At 37.3% G+C, this 20,737-nt stretch overlaps 1 protein-coding gene and 1 long non-coding RNA gene across 2 annotated transcripts in view; both read left to right on the forward strand.

The window, feature by feature from the left end:
• Dad (Daughters against dpp) overlaps nt 1–15,606 on the forward strand; it is a 128,915-nt gene extending 113,309 nt beyond the window's left edge. The window contains exons 4-5 of the mRNA XM_076793723.1: nt 13,469–13,669; nt 15,117–15,606. Coding sequence (XP_076649838.1) covers nt 13,469–13,669; nt 15,117–15,466 — 551 coding nt within the window. The 3' untranslated portion in view covers nt 15,467–15,606. The remainder of the gene's footprint in view (nt 1–13,468; nt 13,670–15,116) is intronic.
• The window catches only part of LOC143357321 (uncharacterized), a 214,155-nt gene that overhangs the window by 187,838 nt on the left and 5,580 nt on the right, over nt 1–20,737 (forward strand). The gene's annotated exons all lie outside the window — the stretch shown is intronic.

Genomic DNA, 20,737 nt, shown 5'->3' on the forward strand with positions numbered 1-20,737 from the left:
TACAGCTTTCTTCTTATAATCTAAATCAATGCCTCCAAATTCTATTTCTTCTGGACTCTCGTCTGGAGAACTTGAAGACGACGGTTTAGATGTTGACGCTGATTCCAAATCTTCTTCATCTTCGGGAACATTAAATGAAGTCGGTTCGTCTGTTAGGTCATCGAATATTAATTCCTGTTGCGTTTCGAAATTCATGTACCCTGCTTCTCTGTAGCTATTAATCAGGTCTATAATTATGTTTGCCAGTTCAATTTCCTTTCCATTCGTGGGTGTTCCCTCGTTATTGTTACTGCTATATGTTGCCATCAAAATATTTATAACGTTCACCGGATTGACCTTCATGTTTGTAAAAACGAATCTAACAATACAAATAAACAATAAGCAAAAGCAAAATTAATATAATGTTCGAACTTTATTATTGCCAGAAATTATTTGATATATGTGGCACCGTTTTAAAAATCCGAAAGAAGTAGCCTTAACTTCTTGATATGTACGTTGCTTTACAAACCGTAATGCAGAAAGACTAATAGCACATACAGCAAAGTGCCCATATTTATACATTCTGAAGACTGTTTTACGTTTCCCCCTCTCTCACTCTAACAACCAATGGAATTGTTTGAAAATATTTGGGTCCTTCTTAAATGCTGTATATAACCGAGGTAAAACTGATGTGCGGCATTGGCACCAGCTCTTTTCAGAGCTACCATAAATGACGAGGGAAACTCCAGGTTCGAGGATTCATAGTTTAAAAAGGCTGCAGGGATATTTTGACCGAAGGCCCAACAATCACAGGACATCAATATTGCCAGAATTATGTAGAATAATCTTTGTGGACAGCACTTCTTTCAAAATCAGCTCTTTTTAGAGCTACCATAAATGACGAGGGAAACTCCAGGTTCGAGGATTCACAGTTTAAAAAGGCTGCAGGGATATTTTGACCGAAGGCCCAACGATTGCAGAAATTCACAGGCGAATTGGCTATAAAAGTCGGTACCCTTACTCCGCCGCGGTAATTAGCACCGCGTCACGCTGCTACCTGCGCCACCTTCTTTAGCTACTAATAAAACAATAAACGACACATAACCCAGTGGTATTGTTTAAAATACTATACACGTTTATAGTAAATACTTATATTTCGATAAAACAAGCCACAATTCCTTCCTACGCACGGCAGATGCAAGACTATCTTCCATAATGCATAATTATTGTTAAATGGCAAAAAAAAAAAAAATCCTGAAACATGTAAACCCTAATTTTGATCAAAGATCACACACCCAAGTTTACATTAAAATGAACTAACAATAAATAAGAGAAACTGCAAAAAAAAATCAAATTTTCAATATATTGTTTAAACAAAAGACTTTTGTTAAATTTTTCTTGCGCGACTACATTTCTCATTGAAAAACACACAATTTAAAAAAAAATTCAAATTTTTTCGACCTCTGGTTTCCGAGGTATTTCAAAAAATATGGTTTTGACCCCCAACTTTGAGGGCTGTTTTCACCCCTTCAAAGTGGATGGTTGCCGATAAAAAAAAATACGTGTCAAATATTTTTCAAAGAACTATATGTCACATAAGTTTCATCAAAATCGGAAATTCGCACTTGAATATGTTCCCTTGTTAGTGTGTAACTTACAATTAGTTTACAGTCAGGTTACAGTTACCTCATTGAAATCAAATTTGAATTGAGCATAGCTTAATGAAATCAAAAATAATTTTCAGACCTTTGATATCTGGGCCGCATAGGAATAATAATGTAGTAATAGAAATTTTTTGAGAAGTGGACCCGCAAAGCGGATACGAAGGCCAATTTCGTTTTTTAAAATGGAATGATTTGTTTTTTATGCTCGATCTCGATAGAATGGTAAATTTGGAATAAAAGAGTACTAAGGTACATTTGTACTAAAACTTACCGTTCCTGAAACAATTTAAATAAAATTTTAAACAGCGGGAAGATTAAATTTAAGAATGTCGATACATTAAAATTAATGAAGGAAGAACGAACTTTTTAAATTTTGCAATTGATGATCTTGCATGAAGATCCACAGTCTAGTCATAATACTCACTTATTCACATTGTCGCACCTCGTGGGGCCTAATCAGAGTTGCTTCATTCGCTAGATTGTAGTAAAAATTGATTTTCAAGTTTGATAAAGAAATTGTGTGGGTCATGTATGATCGACGAAGTGTTAATGGGACCAGAGAGGAACTGTCGTTCAGTGTCGCTGGAAGCTGGGTTGTTGACAAAGTGTCTTTGCGGGCTGGCAGGATTAAGTGTCGTGCCATTACCTAGAGGGATACAGCTTTATAGCGAATGCATCAAAACAGTTCGAAGGGGTCGCAGTGGTTTACTGGTGGGTTATCGTGCAACTGGATCAACGCGTAGCTGGAACCATTGTGATTATTACGATCCCGTGGCCATTATTTATGGCCAATGGCCCCCGATAGAGTGATACCGAATCAATCGACTTTCCCGTTTCACAGGCGTACTTCTGCGTACGGATCTTTTCTTTTCGCTAAAACCTATGCTTCATTGACGAGCAATAAAACCATGGATAAGCTTATAATTGCGAACTGCTTTGAAATCTTTATTACCGAGCTATTCTGTCACTTAATTCCGCGACGAGAAAAAAATCTCTACTGTCTTACGGAGCCAGTGAATATTGTCCGGCTAAAGAGATTCGGAAGATTAAAAGCGACCGTTTCTTAATTCAGTCATTCTGTCGTTGATCTGTGTAAAAATCCAGCCGAACGGCATGCAATATCGTACGCACACCTTATCTTGTTCAAAAGTAATTTATAAGCAATGGAAATATTTCACGTCAGTGAAATTGGATATTTATATAACGTTCGGAGTCTGGTTCTTGACCTTTAATTAATGGTTCTACCAAAGAGAGTTCATGTGTTTCGATTCTGTGTAAGCGTGTCGTGGTGTATATAAGCGTCAAACGAAAATTAAATATCAAACTGATCGCAGCTAATTAACAGTTACGGTGAATTTTTACGATGTTACCTTCAGAAACCATTTATCATCTATACACGTCTACAGTATAACTGGTAACTGGTTGATATTTATAGATATATATATTTTCCTAGTTGATATCATGGTTAGACGTGGCAACTCACTTTCTCAAAAATTGATAAGAATAGGATTTTTTATTGTTCCACTTCATTGTATTTTAAAAACTCTTGCGAGCCATAAACTCGTTCAACTCACCACAGACTTTAACCATTCAAAATCTCGAACCGTTTGTCACATTCTGAAAATCGACTATTTTCGAAAATCGTAAATGCAGTGTTCAAATATTTCTTGGAGCCACTGAACATAAATTGTAATTATGCACTAACTGTATATAATAACTAGACCCGGATTTTGTGCACTTATGACAAGAACGAGTAGTTCAAATGCAAAACAGTACAAATAAAGAAATTAATAATAGTGTTGTATTACCATCAACTCACTGACATTATTGAGAAAAGAAATAAATGTCTATGTAGCTCATGTGCCTTGCAATTAACGCGGACAATTTATATTCTTAATCATTCCAAGTTCACTTTTAGAAACTAAAACCGTTTATTGTTATAATTATATTTACGCATGAGTTATAGTAACATTGAGATGTACAGCAGTTTTAAGAAACATGGTATTTTAAAGTTCATTCGGTTGCAGTCTTGTTCACAGCAGCTACCACTATGTAACATGCATTCCTCAACACCATTTCTAAATTTTTCGTTAATAAATATCCATAAATATGCTACTCTTTGCAGCAGCGTTTGAAATAAACTACTGCTCGTGGCAAAATGTGAATTGTGCTGGTTATCGTGGCATATTCGAAACGTGTTTGTCATCGGCAGGAATGTCGAAACGTGCTACGTCTCGCGATATATTGAAACATGCTATTCCTCGAGAGACACACAAAATGTGCTATTTTTCGTAACGCACTATGGTCTCTGCAGCGCACAGTGCGTCAGAATCCCAAAATGCTGAACAAAATTCACATTTCTATTAACACGTTCCTTACCAGCGTCACACATATGTGACGATCACGATTTTATATTTTACATAAAGAAAATGAAATGAATTGTATATACATATGTTGTTATTTAAAATTGTAATGCGTGCATGATATTTGGAAAATTTAACTTGCCTGTGACAATTTTTATGTTTATATTCTATAAGAGAACATAACGGTTTTAGGCATGTTTAGGCTCGCGAAATTTAATTCTGGTATTACTTATTTGCTAGAATGAGAAACTGTCTTTATAAAACTACCCTTATAGGGGATGCTTCAACTTAAGAAATTGAAACTTTGCTAGTTGGTTTCGAATGTGACATTCTCTCTAAAGTAAATAGTTTAAAAGTTAGACTTTGTATAGACTACCGGTCCGCTCAGTATATCGATTTTACCATCGAATGACGCTAAATTGAAATAGTTAACTGAAGCAATGACTAGAGATTGCGAACCGATGAAATATTGATTTACAGAACACTCGTGATAACGATATAAAAAAGGTACGCATGTGCTGGGCGCGAACACCGACCAAAAAGTATGCAACATCTCCATAGTTGAGGACCTAACGCGGTCCGCCAAACGATCTGTTGTAAACTAACTGTCTAATACACAAATGTAAATACTTTAATTTCACATTAGTTTTTCGCGGGATAAACGTCGAAAAAAGCGGTTTTTACATTTTTTTTTACCACGGCACACCTCACCATAAAAATCTGAAAAAATTCATGAACAATAGTTATACTTATACACTGATACTGTAAAGATATAAATGATCTTGCTCTTAAACTTCTATTGCGAAATCTGCATTTGCAATTTTTTTTTAGGTTTTTCATTTTTTATAACCAGGGTTTTTTTACTTAAAAATCTGAAATAATTACAGTATATAGATCTAAATATTTGACGTCTGTTAGATTTTTTTCAGAATTTTCGCATGTAACTAAATAGGGAAAATAGGCCAGAAACTAATTTTTTCCATTTTCCATCTTCTCCATAACTTCCTTCCCGATCGAGATGTAGGGTAAAAATCTTTCACGACATGGTTTTGCTTGATGCCCTATCGAATGGTCCATTAGCCTTTTAATTTGGTCCAAAGGCATTTTTGTCTTGTAGATTCATATAAGTTATGTACATGTTGCAAATTTCAACGAAATTGATCAGTTGATTTTCAGCCTATTTTTGCAGTTTCATTCTATTACTCGGCTATCCTCACCATTTTTAATTATTCATTACTCGTAATGCGTATATAACATATGTGAATCTACAAAATACATTTCTTAAATTTTCGTTACGGACTCAAATAAAAAAGCCGTAAAAACAACTTTCACTATTTCTTTCGTAATTCGGAATAAACGTAATTTTTCCAAAATTTTCATTCCGTATGAATCTAGCAAACTAATTCATTTAGCTTGACAGAAAAATTGAAGTCGTTTGGCCAATTTAGAAAAAAGTTATACTGATTTGAAGTGTGTACCATCAATTATGAGACTGACAGTATATCACAGTTGTTTTTAATGTCAGTTTTTGTTGTTAGGTTCTATTATGATTTATGATCGAGGTATTTCATTACTGTTATATGTTAAAATGACGTTTCCATAGTAAACGAATTATTGCCACGTTTTGCCGATTTTGCACCGTTGTGGCGGCGGAACGCAGAGATTTGTCAAAGGCGGCTGTCGGGCCGGCTGCGTATGGTCATAGATAGACACGAAAATTCGTGGTGACGAACGGGCACGACGCGACGCGACGGGCACGACGGCGGCGACGGCGGCGACGGCGGCGACGGCGGCGGCCGACGCGACAAGCGTCCTTGCTCCAACCACTCGCGCTACTACCGATGACGTAATCGTCGCGATACCCCGCAATCTTGGCGCCTCGGTAAACTCGTAATATCTATTTTTATCTGGTGGAAGCAGGGGTTCCGCCCCGGCCCGCCCCGTCCCTGCTCGCACACAACCAAGTCACGGCGTCGTACACTTCGACACACCCGTGTTGTGTTCCACCGTCTCTCCGTTCTCTTCTTCTTCCTCTACCTCTGTCCCTCCACCTTCTCTTTCTTCTTCTTCTTCGTCTTCTTCCTGATTCTTAATCTCTAAATTCAGCCTCCGCTCGAAATGACCAATCTTGAACCAGGCAGAGTTTTTCACGCGGCGCTTTTCGTTCAGCTTACAAGGTACTCTTATCCCAATTACTGTGCCATTAAGCTAACTTGTTAATTCACGAATGATTTTAATTTGATCTGTTCAAAATATATATTGATTTCACACTCTTTCTTTTTATTAGAATATTAATTTCAAGTTACAAAATGAAATAGTAATACCTCATAATACCAGTGGTCTCTCCGTAACTGTCGTTATCGTCCGGTCTGCCGAGCAACAGTTGCAGTAGAGGTGCTACATTCTTTGAAAGAAAGATGGACTGAGGTGCGACGCTTCGACTCCCTGCCTCACTTTCTTTTCCGTTCGTTGCCCGCTTTCACGCCTGAAACTTTAATTGCTTATTACACGAGTAATTATAATCTTAATTATATCGTGTTTGGTGTCATTTTAATTAGATAAACAAGACGAGTGCGATGGTAAAAATTTCATTAAAAAAAAAATCAAAACTGGCTAAGTTGCAATCTTTTTACTTTGCTTGGTGGCGATAAAATCTTGACATTTACGGTGGAGACCTTTGCGACAGTTACGGAAAGAATACTGTAATGTTATTGAAATAAAAAGAACCGGTTTTGTCCCAATCGATGTGCCTTTAAAAATGCTTTGAACACAATAGTGTGCCTCACTAATACATAGTGGTTCACAGTTAGTGATAGGCAGCGTCGTAAAATACTGAATACTTCTATTGAATACTTGTATTGAATCACTAGACTGTGATTATTTATGCAAAATAAAAATTGTGTACACCAATTGCAACGAACTGATAACTAGCATAAATTACTTTCCTTTTTTCAAAAGTGTGGAAACAATACATCGAAGCTTTTAAATTCTTTCAATCTTTGCACTCGTCCGAGTTGCACCTATTTGTGGATGTTGTAACAAAGAAATTAATTATTGGACTTGAAAAAAGTTTATAATCCAACTGAAAACACGAATCACTTTAAATAAACGATATTTTAAACTAATCATTTATGCTGTCTTTCTCAGTTCCAAATTTGTATCATCCATACCTCAATTATCCTATGATCAGATTAATCGTACGATATACATACATCCATTCACACAACTCAAATATCGTACATACGGGATGTCCGTTTTAAGTGTCTACACGTGATTATTTCTATAAGTATCAGAGATATAGAAACATATTTCTGATGAAAGTAGTGGGTATCTTCTTAGAGGACATATCGTGATGATAATTGTTTGACCTTGAAATAGTGTTAGGGCGTTCTCTGAAGGTCTTATTTAAATTTTTAAAGTGAACCTTATATTTTTTATTGCAGTTTCTTGTAGCTAGTATTGAGACGTTTTCAAAACGTTATTTAAACATGTATTTTGCATAAATCATTGTCGAGTTATTAACCTTCAAAGTTTACGGCGCCGGCATTAGCGTTACCTAATATACACTGCGAAGATGTTGCTCGGTCGGACATTGTACATCATGGTGGCTCTAAAAAGAACCGATTCTGTATGTTATGTGTGCGTTTTAGTACTTAGTGTAATCTAAGGTGACTACCCTTCAATATATCCTCCTCCATCGTTCAGAATACATTTCTGTGATCTCTATTGGAACTGCTTTTCTACATTTATTAGCATTTCAGGTACTACTTTTGCACATGCACTACTTATTCGTTGACGTGATTCCAATACACTTTGAATTGATGTCCGATAGAATATTGTTTCAGCTAAACACACACACACACGCACGCACACACACACACGAAATAGCGATACTACAACGCCTAATGTCAGTGGCACGAAAAGTCTTAAAGTTAGTGACTCGACAACGACTTGTGCAAAATACATGTTTAGATAGTGTTTTGAAAACATCTCAATATTAGCTACAAGAATGTGCAATGCAAAATACAGTGCTCCTTCACAGGACGCGCCAACATTATCTCAAGGTCAAACAATTATCATTACGATATGTCCCCCTCGATACCATACAACTTTCATCTGAAACATTTTTCTATATCTCTCATTCATAATATTAGACACTAAATATTGTAAAAATATCTACCAAATCCACTTAATTTCTTAAGGATTATATTCTGTAAGATTTCTCGAGAATTTATCGTAACTAATAAGGTAATTTATCGTAACTAATACAATTTTTCCAAGTTTTAGAGCAATTTTTCTACGCTATTAAAGTCTAATTAAATGAGCCGTAATTTTTGAAAGTGATACAAGTCCACTTTTTCATACATCGAGATATTTAAGGGTTTGCGTTTGAATTAATTTAAAAATATTGGCAAACGTTAGTCAATTCGGGTGATGTTTTTAACACTATAAACCTGTTAAATTTTATTATGCAATAATAATTATTAAAACTTAATTATTAAAAATAAATAAAAACAAAGGGGAAATGAAGTCCATGTAATAAAGACATTGGCTTTACTGAAAAGGATTTTTTAATGTAAAAAATAATAATTAAAATGAAGACACGTAAATACACGAATAATCAAGTTTATTAAAAATTAATTTCAGTTATATTAAAAAAGAAGATATAAATAAACAAGTGTAAAATGTAATTACTTCGTTAAGATTACTAAAAATAAAAAGAAATTTATATTTTAAACTTATTTCCCGTTTACAGTTAGCATAGTGAAGTATTCATGGTAAATAGGTCATATCGTTGTATTTCTCTCTTGTTATAGGTCCTGGCGTTTTTACAGTGGCAACATAGTAGTTTTGCTCAGATGTTCGGGTCTTCCTTGTTTTCCAAATAAAAAATTACTTTAAATGGAGCATTTCCTTCCATACTAGTTTTGTAAAAAATTTTGAGTGGTTCATCCCTTTTAAACCACATCCAGCATATTTTACACTGAAGTCGCAATAATCAATAATAATTGTAATTAGAAAGTTGTTTTAACTATGATCATTAGAAATAGACTTATTCCACTTTCAAAAAAAAATATTTTTGCGACAACATTTTATTGCTAAAATTCTTTTGATTAATTTATTAAGAAATCGTGCTCCATTGAATGTATGATTATAAATATATAAAAAGAGGTTATCTATATCTTACTAAAATTACCATTGACTCATTTTTTCCCAAAAGTGGACTTATACCACTTTAAAAAGAAACAGCTCAAATATTTTTTTAGTCAGACCATGAGCGCCACATTATGAATAAACATGTAAACATATCTAACGATACTTTTATTAAATTTTTTTTGGTAACTCTCCTGATTACTGGGTCTCACAATGTAATTTTAAATCGTGAATAATAGAAATAATAATAGTGATGCTGCCATAAATATGACTAAAGAACAGTAGTGTTTGGCTTCAGATTGAGAAAATTTCAATAATTCAGAGGCTATAGTTTCGTGAAGATGTATAACGATATACAAAGACTACGATAAGTTGTTTGGCTCTTTTTTGAAGTCCCGAGATCCATCCAATGAAGCTGTCGCTAGTATTTCATCTCGCTTGCTCTCGATGCGTCTAATTTTCTATCTTTGTCGAATGGCGAGCGCATGACTATGTCTGAGCCAACAATAAAAAGAGGTAATTACCTGCCCGGAAACGATCCACAGCTAAATTGATGCTTTATAAGACTTTCACAAAAGTGTGAAAGATAATAAATAGAATTCCAAGTCGTCGTCCAAACGAAATGTATATAACTACAGTGGTCGGTATTAATATTCGGGCATTCTTTGCAATAGAACAACTTCTCCAAAATTGAATCGAACGACTTGAGTGTTTTTTAAAAAGTCAGAAGTATCAGTTAGTAAACATCTAGTAAGATGACATGTAAGTAAACTAATCTTACTAACTCTTTCAAAAAACAAAGGTTATTTTAATGAAACGAATGCTTAGATACTACATGTACAGCAGGCTTGGCCAACTGGTAGCTCGCGAGCTACATGCGAGTCCTGTTCCCACTCCTGAGACCCCCCACTATGCTCCTGTGGAGTGCGGGAAAAGGGGGGTGGGGGGCTAGGAACCTATACAGGGTGTCCCAAAAATGTTGTACTTCCTGGAAAGGGATAATCCTTGAGATCATTCGAAGAAACTTTATTAAGGAGTTATTAATGAGAAACGCGGACCAATCGGAGCGCGGCTATATCAGAGAAATCCCGGCTCGGCGACAGCGCCCGCTGAGCGTGGCGTTGGCATTGGCTGACTGAGTCAGAATGCGCCTGCTGTATCCGCGCTCTGATTGGTCTGTGTTGTTCGTTAATAATTCCTTGACGAAGCCGCGGAGAACATTTTTCGCAAAGGAAAAAGTTACTACAAATGGCGTCAGAAAGCACACCATCCAAGGAAATACAATATTTTCGGGACACCCTGTATAGGAGGTTGTTGCCAGGAGAGATAAAAGCACGGTAATGTGAAGTGGCCAGTGTTGAGAGAACCTGTACACTGGAAGTGAGGGTCGTGAAGCGACAGCGGAGAAGAAGTTACTCAGGCCTGATATACAGGGTGACAAGGTCAGGAAGGTCGTGGCAGCTACTGGATGTTACATCGAGTAATTCCATCCTTTGTAGCATTACTATATCGACCTTCTCCTGGAATTTGAACTGCTTTTCTTTGTCCGATTACAAAGAAAATCTTTTTCGGATCTACCTCGACGACCCTGCAGACGAGGCACTAAATTCTTTTCGTTGCATAGTTTACGGTCAATGCTTCCATCTCCGTCTGGTCTCTTGTCTACTCTCGAATCTGGCGCCGTCATTGTCTCCACGACAGTTGGCGAGACGCGTGGGACTTCTCGGCGACGAGCCGAGTCCTTTATGATACCGCAAGTACGTCCGCAGCCTCTCACCGAGCGCTTTCGACAGGATTGAAAGACCTCTCGTTAATGACGTATCTCATCTTATTTCGAGCCATGCTCGTATCGTGCTTCGTGGTTCTCCGGAGAAATAAAAGACTACAGCGGCTCTGAGAACTATCGACGCACTAAATTCAACCTATCATGCACTGAATCAGGCTGACACGTTTCACCTTATGAAACTATCAAAACTGAATTCATTTAAATTTCGTGCGATCTTCATTACGATATGTGCTCGAATAAATAAATTTATCGAATGATTTCCCATGGAAGCATTTTCGTAATTACGATAATTGTGGAGGGGTGGTTAACAAGTGGAGCTAACAAGGAGAGGCCACGTCCTTCGGGTCACCGATTCGGTTGAAACTTTGCACACTTATAGATCTCGTTCTCCTCTTTACGAATATATACCATTATAGGGGCAGATACCCAATACTTTTCGAGATATTGATGATTGAAGTTTCATTATTTCCCATGTAATTCCGTATTTTTTCTAGCCTACACCAAGAGTCGATGTGGCGCAACGGTAGCGTGCCATGTTTTCAGCCGGACGACCAGGGTTCAAATTCTGCCGACTAACGCATTTTTTTATTAATTTCATTATGTTTTATCATTGCATATTTATATTATTAATTTCAAACGATTAAATTTGACGCATAAGGGAGTAAAGACCGCACTTGTTTAAAAAAAGGTAGATGAACTTATGTCACATCACACAAACGTAATAGTAACTTGTTCGAAATCCGGAAAGTTAACACAAGATATTTATAAAAAGTTCTTAAAATTTAATATATATATTTAATATATAAATTACTATTACTATTTAATTACTATTAATTATTATTTAATATATAACAATAATAAATAATCCTGTTGTTAGTAAATAAATACATGTTATTTGTAATTCAAAATGCAATTTTATGGGTGAAATTTATTCGTTTGAAATTAATAATATAAATGTGCAATGATAAAACATAATGAAATTTAAAAAAAATGCGTTAGTCGGCAGGATTTGAACGCTGGTCGTCCGGCTGAAAACATGGCTCTTGGTGTAAGCTAGAAAAAATACGGAATTACAGGGGAAATAATGAAACATCAATCATCAATATCTCGAAAAGTATTGGGTATCTGCCCCTATAATGGTATATATTCGTAAAGAGGAGAACGAGATCTATAAGTGTGCAAAGTTTCAACCGAATCGGTGACCCGAAGGACGTGGCCTCTCCTTGTAAGTACCGATGAGACAATAGTAATCCTGTGACGAAACGATTTTCTTTGAAATTGTATATTTAAAAAACTTTTGTCCAGGTATTCGTGACATTTTTCCTATTAACACGACACCAAACGCAATCTGGATTGCGTTTACATGTTTGTAATTATTCGAATTCTTCACCGATGACCTTAATAACATATTTCAAGGTCATTGAAATCGGCGAAGTATCCCCTATTCCGAATAATTGTTTAATTCACAATATTATAGAGCCTCGATTATACTTACTAATCAGTAGAATATAGGTGTTCGAATAATAGAACAGTTACCTAGATACAGTGCTAGATTAAATTGTTACTGATCCGCGTGCACATTGAATCGTCTATATGGATCGTTTTAAACTTTATTTTGAAACACGCAGGTGCATGGATAATAGAAAATTCAGATATCAGTTCGGAGAATCGAGGTTCTACTGAATTGTCAATTGAACAAACAAATATGTTGCGAATTATGTCATGTTTGATCTCATTTTAATAAGAGAAATGTCACAAATATATTCGTAAAAGTTTTATGAAAAACTTATTAAAACCGATCATCGGTGGGACGCGAGTAGAATAAATCATATTTTATATGAATAGCCTTAGATTGAACGGTTTACATGTGGAACATGTCGTTCATTAATAAAAAGAGTGACACAACTCAAAAAATTTTTTAAATTATTTTTATTCGTTCATTAGCTTTGAAGTCACAGTCTGAGTCACAACTTTTCACAGTATAAACGTTACAACTCTAATCGAACCTTTCAACAGTTATTTGCAGAAAAAACAACACATAACTCAAAATATATTTATAAAAAAAATTATTATAATAAATATATAAATTGTGGTGTACTTTATAACTAATGTACATGACAATTAATCCAGTATCTAAATAACAACAAATTATTTTACATTTCTAAGGTGGTTCTATACAATAAAAAAAATTGGCAATTTTATTAGTAGGCAACGTTCAAATGGCTCGCCTGTAAAATTTCTGTTTTTTGACTTATGTCAATTATCTTATGAATGAACGATGTATTCGTATAATTGAGAATTCAAGTAGGATGACTTGTCCAGTGAATGAACACTTAAGCAACATGCCTGTTGAAATGAGTATTCGTAAATCGTATTCGTTAAAAGGTTAATTGTTGTTCGAACCGCAGAACCGTAATCTAATCAGATTAAATTAGTTTTTACGCGGTATCGCACAAATAATGCAAGTTATGCAACACAGCTATGTGGAAGTCAGAATAAGTAATTTTTTTTCTTTATTACAGGTGAGACTGGACAGAAGGAATGGTGTACATTAGCATATTGGGAACTAGGTGGTCGAGTGGGTCGTCTTTACCCTGTGGAGCCTTCGACGGTGAATGTGTTCGATTCCCTCCACGATGGTGATGGCCTTTGCTTAGCGAAGCTAGCTGAGAACCATATTGCACCACCTGCGGTCCAAAAAACAAGGAGCAAAATTGGTCTTGGTAAGAATTCCTTTTATCTTTTGTACATTTCTCTTGGAGCGTTGCTTAAGAGTGAATCCGGTTCAGAACGCTGAAAACTAAATACTAATAAAAATCATAATTTACGTCGTATTCGAGAAATATGAGCGTACAAATTTTTTCTTAAAAAAAAAAAAGATAAAAAAGATATAAATCTATAGAGTTTCATTATTGAAAGCGCAAACCTACGGGAATTGCGAAGCCCTTCATTTTTCCTATATGAAACATGAGAACTAAATTATATTCTTATATCCTTAAATTCTTATATTCGTAACAATAATCCCGTACGGCTGCATTATTTTTGAAAATAGCAAAACAGCATTCATTGAAAATACCAGCAGCAATTGTATGAATATCAATGGTTTCTACATAGTTTTTGAAATTTTAAGAATATATTCTATGGCGTGTGCTGCTCTTGATTTAAAAAAAAAACTAAAGTGATCGATATGCTGAAGTTAAAAAACCGGGTTTTGTCAATGGAAACAGTTCTTTATTTGTAATGATTATTTACTTAAAATTCATAGTTCGAAGCTTGTTTGTGTTTCTTTCATAGAAACTCTTTTTAGTAAACGTTCTACGATACGTTGTTTCCATTATTATACAGATTCTATTCGTCATTTTCGTTCTTTTCCTCGTCGCGAGACGAAGCTAAGAACGATAAATATTTATTATTCTTAAGAAAATATTTAGCGAAGTTAATTATTTATCGTTTCGTTTCATTTGATGTTTCACTATTGTGTTAATTTGACACACGAGGGACATGTTAAGGGATGGATCCTGGTGTAAACTACTAAAATTCATGCAAACTTTAGAAATTTTTTATTAAAAAAGCATTCAATATTCACTTTGGAAACTTCAGGACTATTTTATTGGTTCATTAAACGAAAACATTTTTGTAATAGAAAAAAAAATAGTATAATAAAGTTATGAGAGTATGCGGATGAGATCTCGGGACCAAAAGCGTTTATCGGCGGGCGCTCTAGCTCCTTTTGTATTGGCCTGAAACGATAAACAAAAAAACATAAAATGCGATTTTCAAAACATATAGCTTCTATCTATACAAAAGAAGCTTTTTTGTTAATTAATATAGTTATTTTGTTAGTTCGTCGACTGGAGAATATAAGAAACTATAGATGCGTAAAAATTACAGCTCGATTGGTCCAATAGTTTTGAAGTTATCCTGCCTGCCGACTCTAAAAAAGTATTTTCGAGAAAAACGCGTTTAAAGTTTTTGTTTAGAAAGACAGAGATGAAGGTACTTTTTGGGTACTTACAGCTAATATATACTGTATAGATATGCTGTTGTTAATCAAAGCAGAACAATATTCCTACACCCAGAATCTCCCCTTAAGTTGCAAAAATTGGGAACGGATGAGGGTTAATGGAACAAATTGAAAGTTTGAGAAGACTAATTGCATTGTGTTTGCAGGTGTAATGCTTAGTCAAGAAGCAGACGGTGTGTGGGCATACAACAGATCTGAGAGCCCGATTTTCGTGAACTCGCCTACTCTGGATGATCCGGAGTCTAGAACGCTGCTCGTCTATCGTGTGCCTCCAGGGTTCTGTCTGAACATCTTCGACCGAACCAAAATACTACAGCTTCCATATGGCAGTGGTACCGTAAGGACGACCAGTCAGGCTGCAGGTTTCGCCTCTGGTCCTGTCGATATCAACTCCGTCCGTATCAGCTTCGCCAAAGGCTGGGGACCGAAGTACGCGAGACAGGAAGTCACGTCTTGTCCATGTTGGCTCGAAGTTCTCCTAGCGCCATGCAGGTGATCCCTACGACTCGTCGCGAAGGTATTCAGTCTCATCCATTTGCGCATCTTCCTCCTCCTCGTCGTCCTCGAGGAGGACCAATCTGTGAAAACCGACGCAGCAGCAAACGACGATGCTCCGTCCCCCGAAAGGCTGCCAACGGATACTCGAACGACGTGGATCGCCGCCAGCAGTCTTACCAAAGTACGCCGCCATACATCCGAGAACAGCGTTGTTTTGTTAACAGAGAAAAACCGAGAGATCGCTCGACTAAGAGTGTTTTTATATTTTATATCCTTGTGCCTACGAACGGTGGACGCACAGTCTCGCGTGGTACTCGATTATTCGTAGCATCGGAACTCGTTCAATTTCGTTTTGTCGATAAAAATATCCTTTTCGATCGGTCGATAAACACTGTTGCACTTTCTTGATAATGTTAAATGAGATTTCACGAAGAAAACTGTAATAATAAAAAGAGAAAAAAAAAGAAGAAAAAAGAGCAAAGCGGAATGTCATCCGTCAGGGTCTAGTCAGTGGGGTGGTTATTTAACGTTTGTAAGCGTGACGTTTTTCTTTTTGTATGTCTCGCGCTAGGACTAACAGAAAACGAGATCAACGCTGTCTGAAATCACGGGAAGTGCGAGAATACGATTGACATGACCGATACACCGGGATCATTCTCTTCGCGGTATCGACTACATTGTCTAGCCATGTCCTCGTTTACGATTAATCATTGCACTGCGAGGAAGCAGGAATTATGGGCTTCCGATGAGGTCTAGTCAATGGCGTTTCAGAGCACCGCGACTTGTGTTGCTCGCATGGATTCGGAATCTATTTAAATTATCAAGAAATGAGAACACCGCCAACAGAATCGAGGGAAGTGCTTAGGCATTCTACGCGATCCCTTATTCGGAAATACTTTTCGATCGTTGACGCGAACGATATATAGTTCGTAGTAAAAATTTCCATGGAACATTGTCGAGTTCAATGTAATCTACTAGACTTAACGAAATATCATCGTCGACTAATCGAACGATCCGATCGGACCGATCCGGCGTCGGTGGATGGTCGTCACGAATTCTACTCGTAGCGTTCGCGGTTCGACGTGGGATCAGCGTGCTCGATCGTAAACTATGTTGAGTTTACGTTTGAAATTATCGTGTACCACTAGTGCTGCAATTGTCCCCGGATCGTCGTTCGGTGCTGTACGCACAATAACGTGTACATACACTGTGCCTTCCCAGCTTCCTCCGTGGTGCAATGCGTGCGAAAGAAAAAGCAATGTGCGTGCGGAGTGAGTGTATGCGTGTGTCCAAGAGAACGCGAGAGTGAGTGATCGAGAACTTCGTGTGCCAGCTAACGGTTCGCACCAAAACGCCCGAGAGCTTCGTACCTACAGTAATGTGATACTGTGATAAAAGTTCAACCCAGGTCTCTTCTTCTTTCTCCTCCTCCTCCTCCTTTTCCTCCCCAGTCCCTTCCCTGTCAAGTTTTACGGACGCGTTTGAACGATGCATCGACAAAGAAATCAATCGACCTTTAAACGTGTAACATTGTACGCAAAGAAAACGAAAACGAACTTGACGCTTGAATAAAACGAAACAGGCGAAAAGCGCAAAAAAGAAAAACCAAATCTAAAGAGAACGATCCGTAGGTAGACGTTGACATTTATAAGAATTGTACTGTTTTTTCTCGGACTAATTTTGCTATGAATTTTGAACAACGCGAAAGATTAGCGCGTGCGAGTGATACGTTTTACAACATTTTAATGCGCGCGTGCGAGAGAGAGAGAGAGAGAGAGAGAGAGAGAGAGAGAGAGAGAGAGAGAGAGAGAGAGAGAGAGAGAGAGAGAGAGACGGAATTCGTCATCACGGGTCAGCGATTTCTGAATACCGGAAATGACACATGACTGCAAGGAAAGCGAGGGTGTACAGAGGAGCTCGGAACGGTGATGTTGAACAGCAAACGTAGATACGGTGTGACATGTACCACCACCAGTCATACGTATTCATTCATACGCGAAACAACACAAATACACAGACGCATGCGCACACACAGTCACATACACGTACACATGAGGCATGTATAGAACGCAATCGACTGATCGAATAGTTTTCTTTTCTCGTTCGAGCCGGTTAGTTACTTTTCGTACAACCGCTTTTGTCGGTATCCAAAACGGACGTCTGATTACGTATGGATTATACGGTGTCCGTTTGCGGGACACGATTTAGCGTATGACACGCCGAACGATATATTGTGATGCATATATTGTCGCTTAAATGTTATGTATTGATTATGTATACGTACGTATACAGAAATGTTCATAGGTAGCTAGCTATATCTACTGAAACGGTTGTGGGTCCCGGAGGCCCGTACGCGAGGCTCCCGAAAGCACGGTTCGGAAAGCAACGGCGTTCAGTTGCGCCTAACGGCGATGTCAGGTCAATTCTACGGATTACTGGAGAGCAATGTCGCCAGATGAGGGGAGGGAGCAGGAATTGAGGGGAAAAGTTACTCTCTCTCTCTCTGCCAGTACCGGTGTACATGACAGTAGTAGGGGAAATTAGACTGGGGGAACGAGTCTTGATCTGGCGACACTGCTGGAGAGAAAGCAGAAAGAAATTAAGAAAAGCGACGCTTTGGGCTTGCGAATCGCCTCGCGTACAGACCTACGAGGAACCGTCGACGAGAAAGAATTATTCTGTCGGAGACAGTCGTCCAGCCCGTGGACAGCTACGTTGCTTTTTATAGTCCTATTTTCACGGCTCTAACCTGCTACTATAGTCGAGGTTGGCTCACCATTGAAATCGAACCAAAACTGCGTGCGATCGTTTTCGAAGAAGCGAGCTCTCCTCGCGAAAGAGAGAAAGAAAGAGATAGATAGATAGATAGATAGATAGATAAATAGAGAGAGAAAGAGAGAGAGAGAGAGAGAGAGAGAGAGAGAGAGAGAGAGAGAGAGAGAGAGAGAGAAAGAAAGAGAGGGAGATATGATCATTCTTGGAGTGAACGCGGAGCGCAACACCCGACGACCCATATAATTTGTACAAAATATTTTATTTTCTTTCGTAAAGATTCGATTAAAAATAAGTTTACTTATTCTGTGAATTATATCACCCCTATTCGCAGTCGGACGCAACAGGTCGAGGCGGTTCCTACGCGGGTCACTGAAGTTATCCTCGACCGTAGAGCAATTTACAACACGCAGAAGCTATTCAGCATTACGCCGAACCGGATGTACAGTCCACGGTGTACTTAACAATATTTTATAATTTAACGTGCACGAAACGAAATTCCTCTATACCCCGACCACCGTATTCGTAGTCTCGTTTCAAGATTAGACTGCAATTATTCAAGATATATATACAGGGTGTTCCAAAATTGTTGTCATTCCTTGAAAGGACTGATATTTGAGGTCATTCGAAGAAACTTTTTCCTTTGCGAAAATGTTTTCCGTGGCTTCTTGAAGGAATTATTAACGAAAAACATGGATCAATCAGAGCGCGGCTACAACTGCGCGCGGCGTTGCCATTGGTCGAGCCGGAATCCGTCCCTTCTAGCCGCGCTCCGACTGGTCCCTGTTTTTCGTTAATAACTCGAAAACAAAGCGTTTTGGCGCGAATTAGCAACAGAAAAAGATGCTCAGAATAATCTCAGGGATCATCCCTTGCATGGAAGTGCAACATTTTTCGGACCCTCCGTATATATCGAAATGGACGAAAAATATTTATTCGTATTCTTTATTGCAGAATAAAAATGACTAGTTTGTATAGAAAAAGAACCCTGCATTGAAAAGAAGATCTCATTCGATCTTATTAGTGTCGATATATTATAACGTATTGTTAAGATGATTTACTGTAAAATACTCTCTGAAAGAAGTTTAAACAACGTCAGAACTTCCATTGCCGTTTCTATTATTTTTATACAGTAATTTCTCGACGGAAATGTTAAAAGGTTTCCCTAGTTTGACAGTTTGCGAAAATCACTCTTTTGTCTCCATTTTCTTGCAGTTTAATATCTCGGGAACATATTCTCGAATCATTGTAGCTGAATTTTATAAACGAATGGTAAAGTCTGTCCATTACATCAAAATGTGCATCGAGCATAGTGTGTATTACCATTCGTGGTTCTGGAATAGCCGATTAATCGCAATTATTTATTATTGAACTGCGGATCTTCATGGAAAATAAAAATTTTCTATATTAATTACAAAAAAAAACAGGTTTCAAATATAAATTTATTTTGTCTCCTATTAGTTTAAATAAATTGAAAATAATACTGTGACACTCGTAAACTCTTCTGATGTATTTACAGTTGTATATTTCACTAGACACCTTCGTTACACTTTACTTGCGCTTTTCTTAAAATACCTTTTTCAAATTTGGCAAACGTGCTATCGCAAAAATCAATCAATCTAACAACTCGACTGAATCAATAAATTGTATGAACTAGAATAAAGTTAATATTTGCAAAATTCGAATTTTATAACACAGAAAACCAACAAATTGTTGATCGAAAAATGAAAATTTATTTTCAAAACGATGCCATTTCTTTGTCTTGCAATATTCGTAATTTATTCTAGTTTGTGGAGGAAATGTTATTTTTTGTGTCAGATAACTGACAATTAGAGAAAACTACTTTTACCACTACTGCTGTAACATTGAACAAAACTATTGTTATAGCTTAGAAAATTTCGAATACTTGAATGGTGCCAAGCTTTGAACCATTGCATTGCAGTCGAAACGTCGAACTAGGGAGATTCCTTAACTTTCGAATAACGATGTTCTTCGAGTGAGACTGCACACCTTATATCTCACGCATAGACGGATCCCATAAGTTCAATGGCGATGTACCAAAAGAGACAGAAGTGATCTGTCGAAGTTATTTATTAATTCATTCAGAAGGAACCATGGAATTCTTGGCCATATTAACAGGGGAGGGGTGAATGACGTAGGTCTGATTGTCCTAAAATACCCTGCCATTACCGTAACGGCCTTTCAAGGTGCAACGACAATTTGAAAATGGCTCCGCAAGTGAGAATTTTTCTTTTTAAATACACTACCTCGTTGTTTCTCGTTCACTATGTTGTGTTTTATATTTAAAGGAGTTATCCTTCCGTGTACCCTCTTGCCGAATAAAAACGGAAACATGAAACGGAACCGTGTAGTAGCACACGAGATTTTTCGTTCACCAGTAGACTATTAATGCAGCAATAATGTTGCAAGTTGTGTTCGGTCTGTATCACCATCCGGTTCTATCGAACGAGCTGCGTTCATTCACTTCGTAAGTATC

Source organism: Halictus rubicundus, chromosome 9 (assembly GCF_050948215.1).
Source record: "Halictus rubicundus isolate RS-2024b chromosome 9, iyHalRubi1_principal, whole genome shotgun sequence".
NCBI lineage: Eukaryota > Metazoa > Arthropoda > Insecta > Hymenoptera > Halictidae > Halictus > Halictus rubicundus.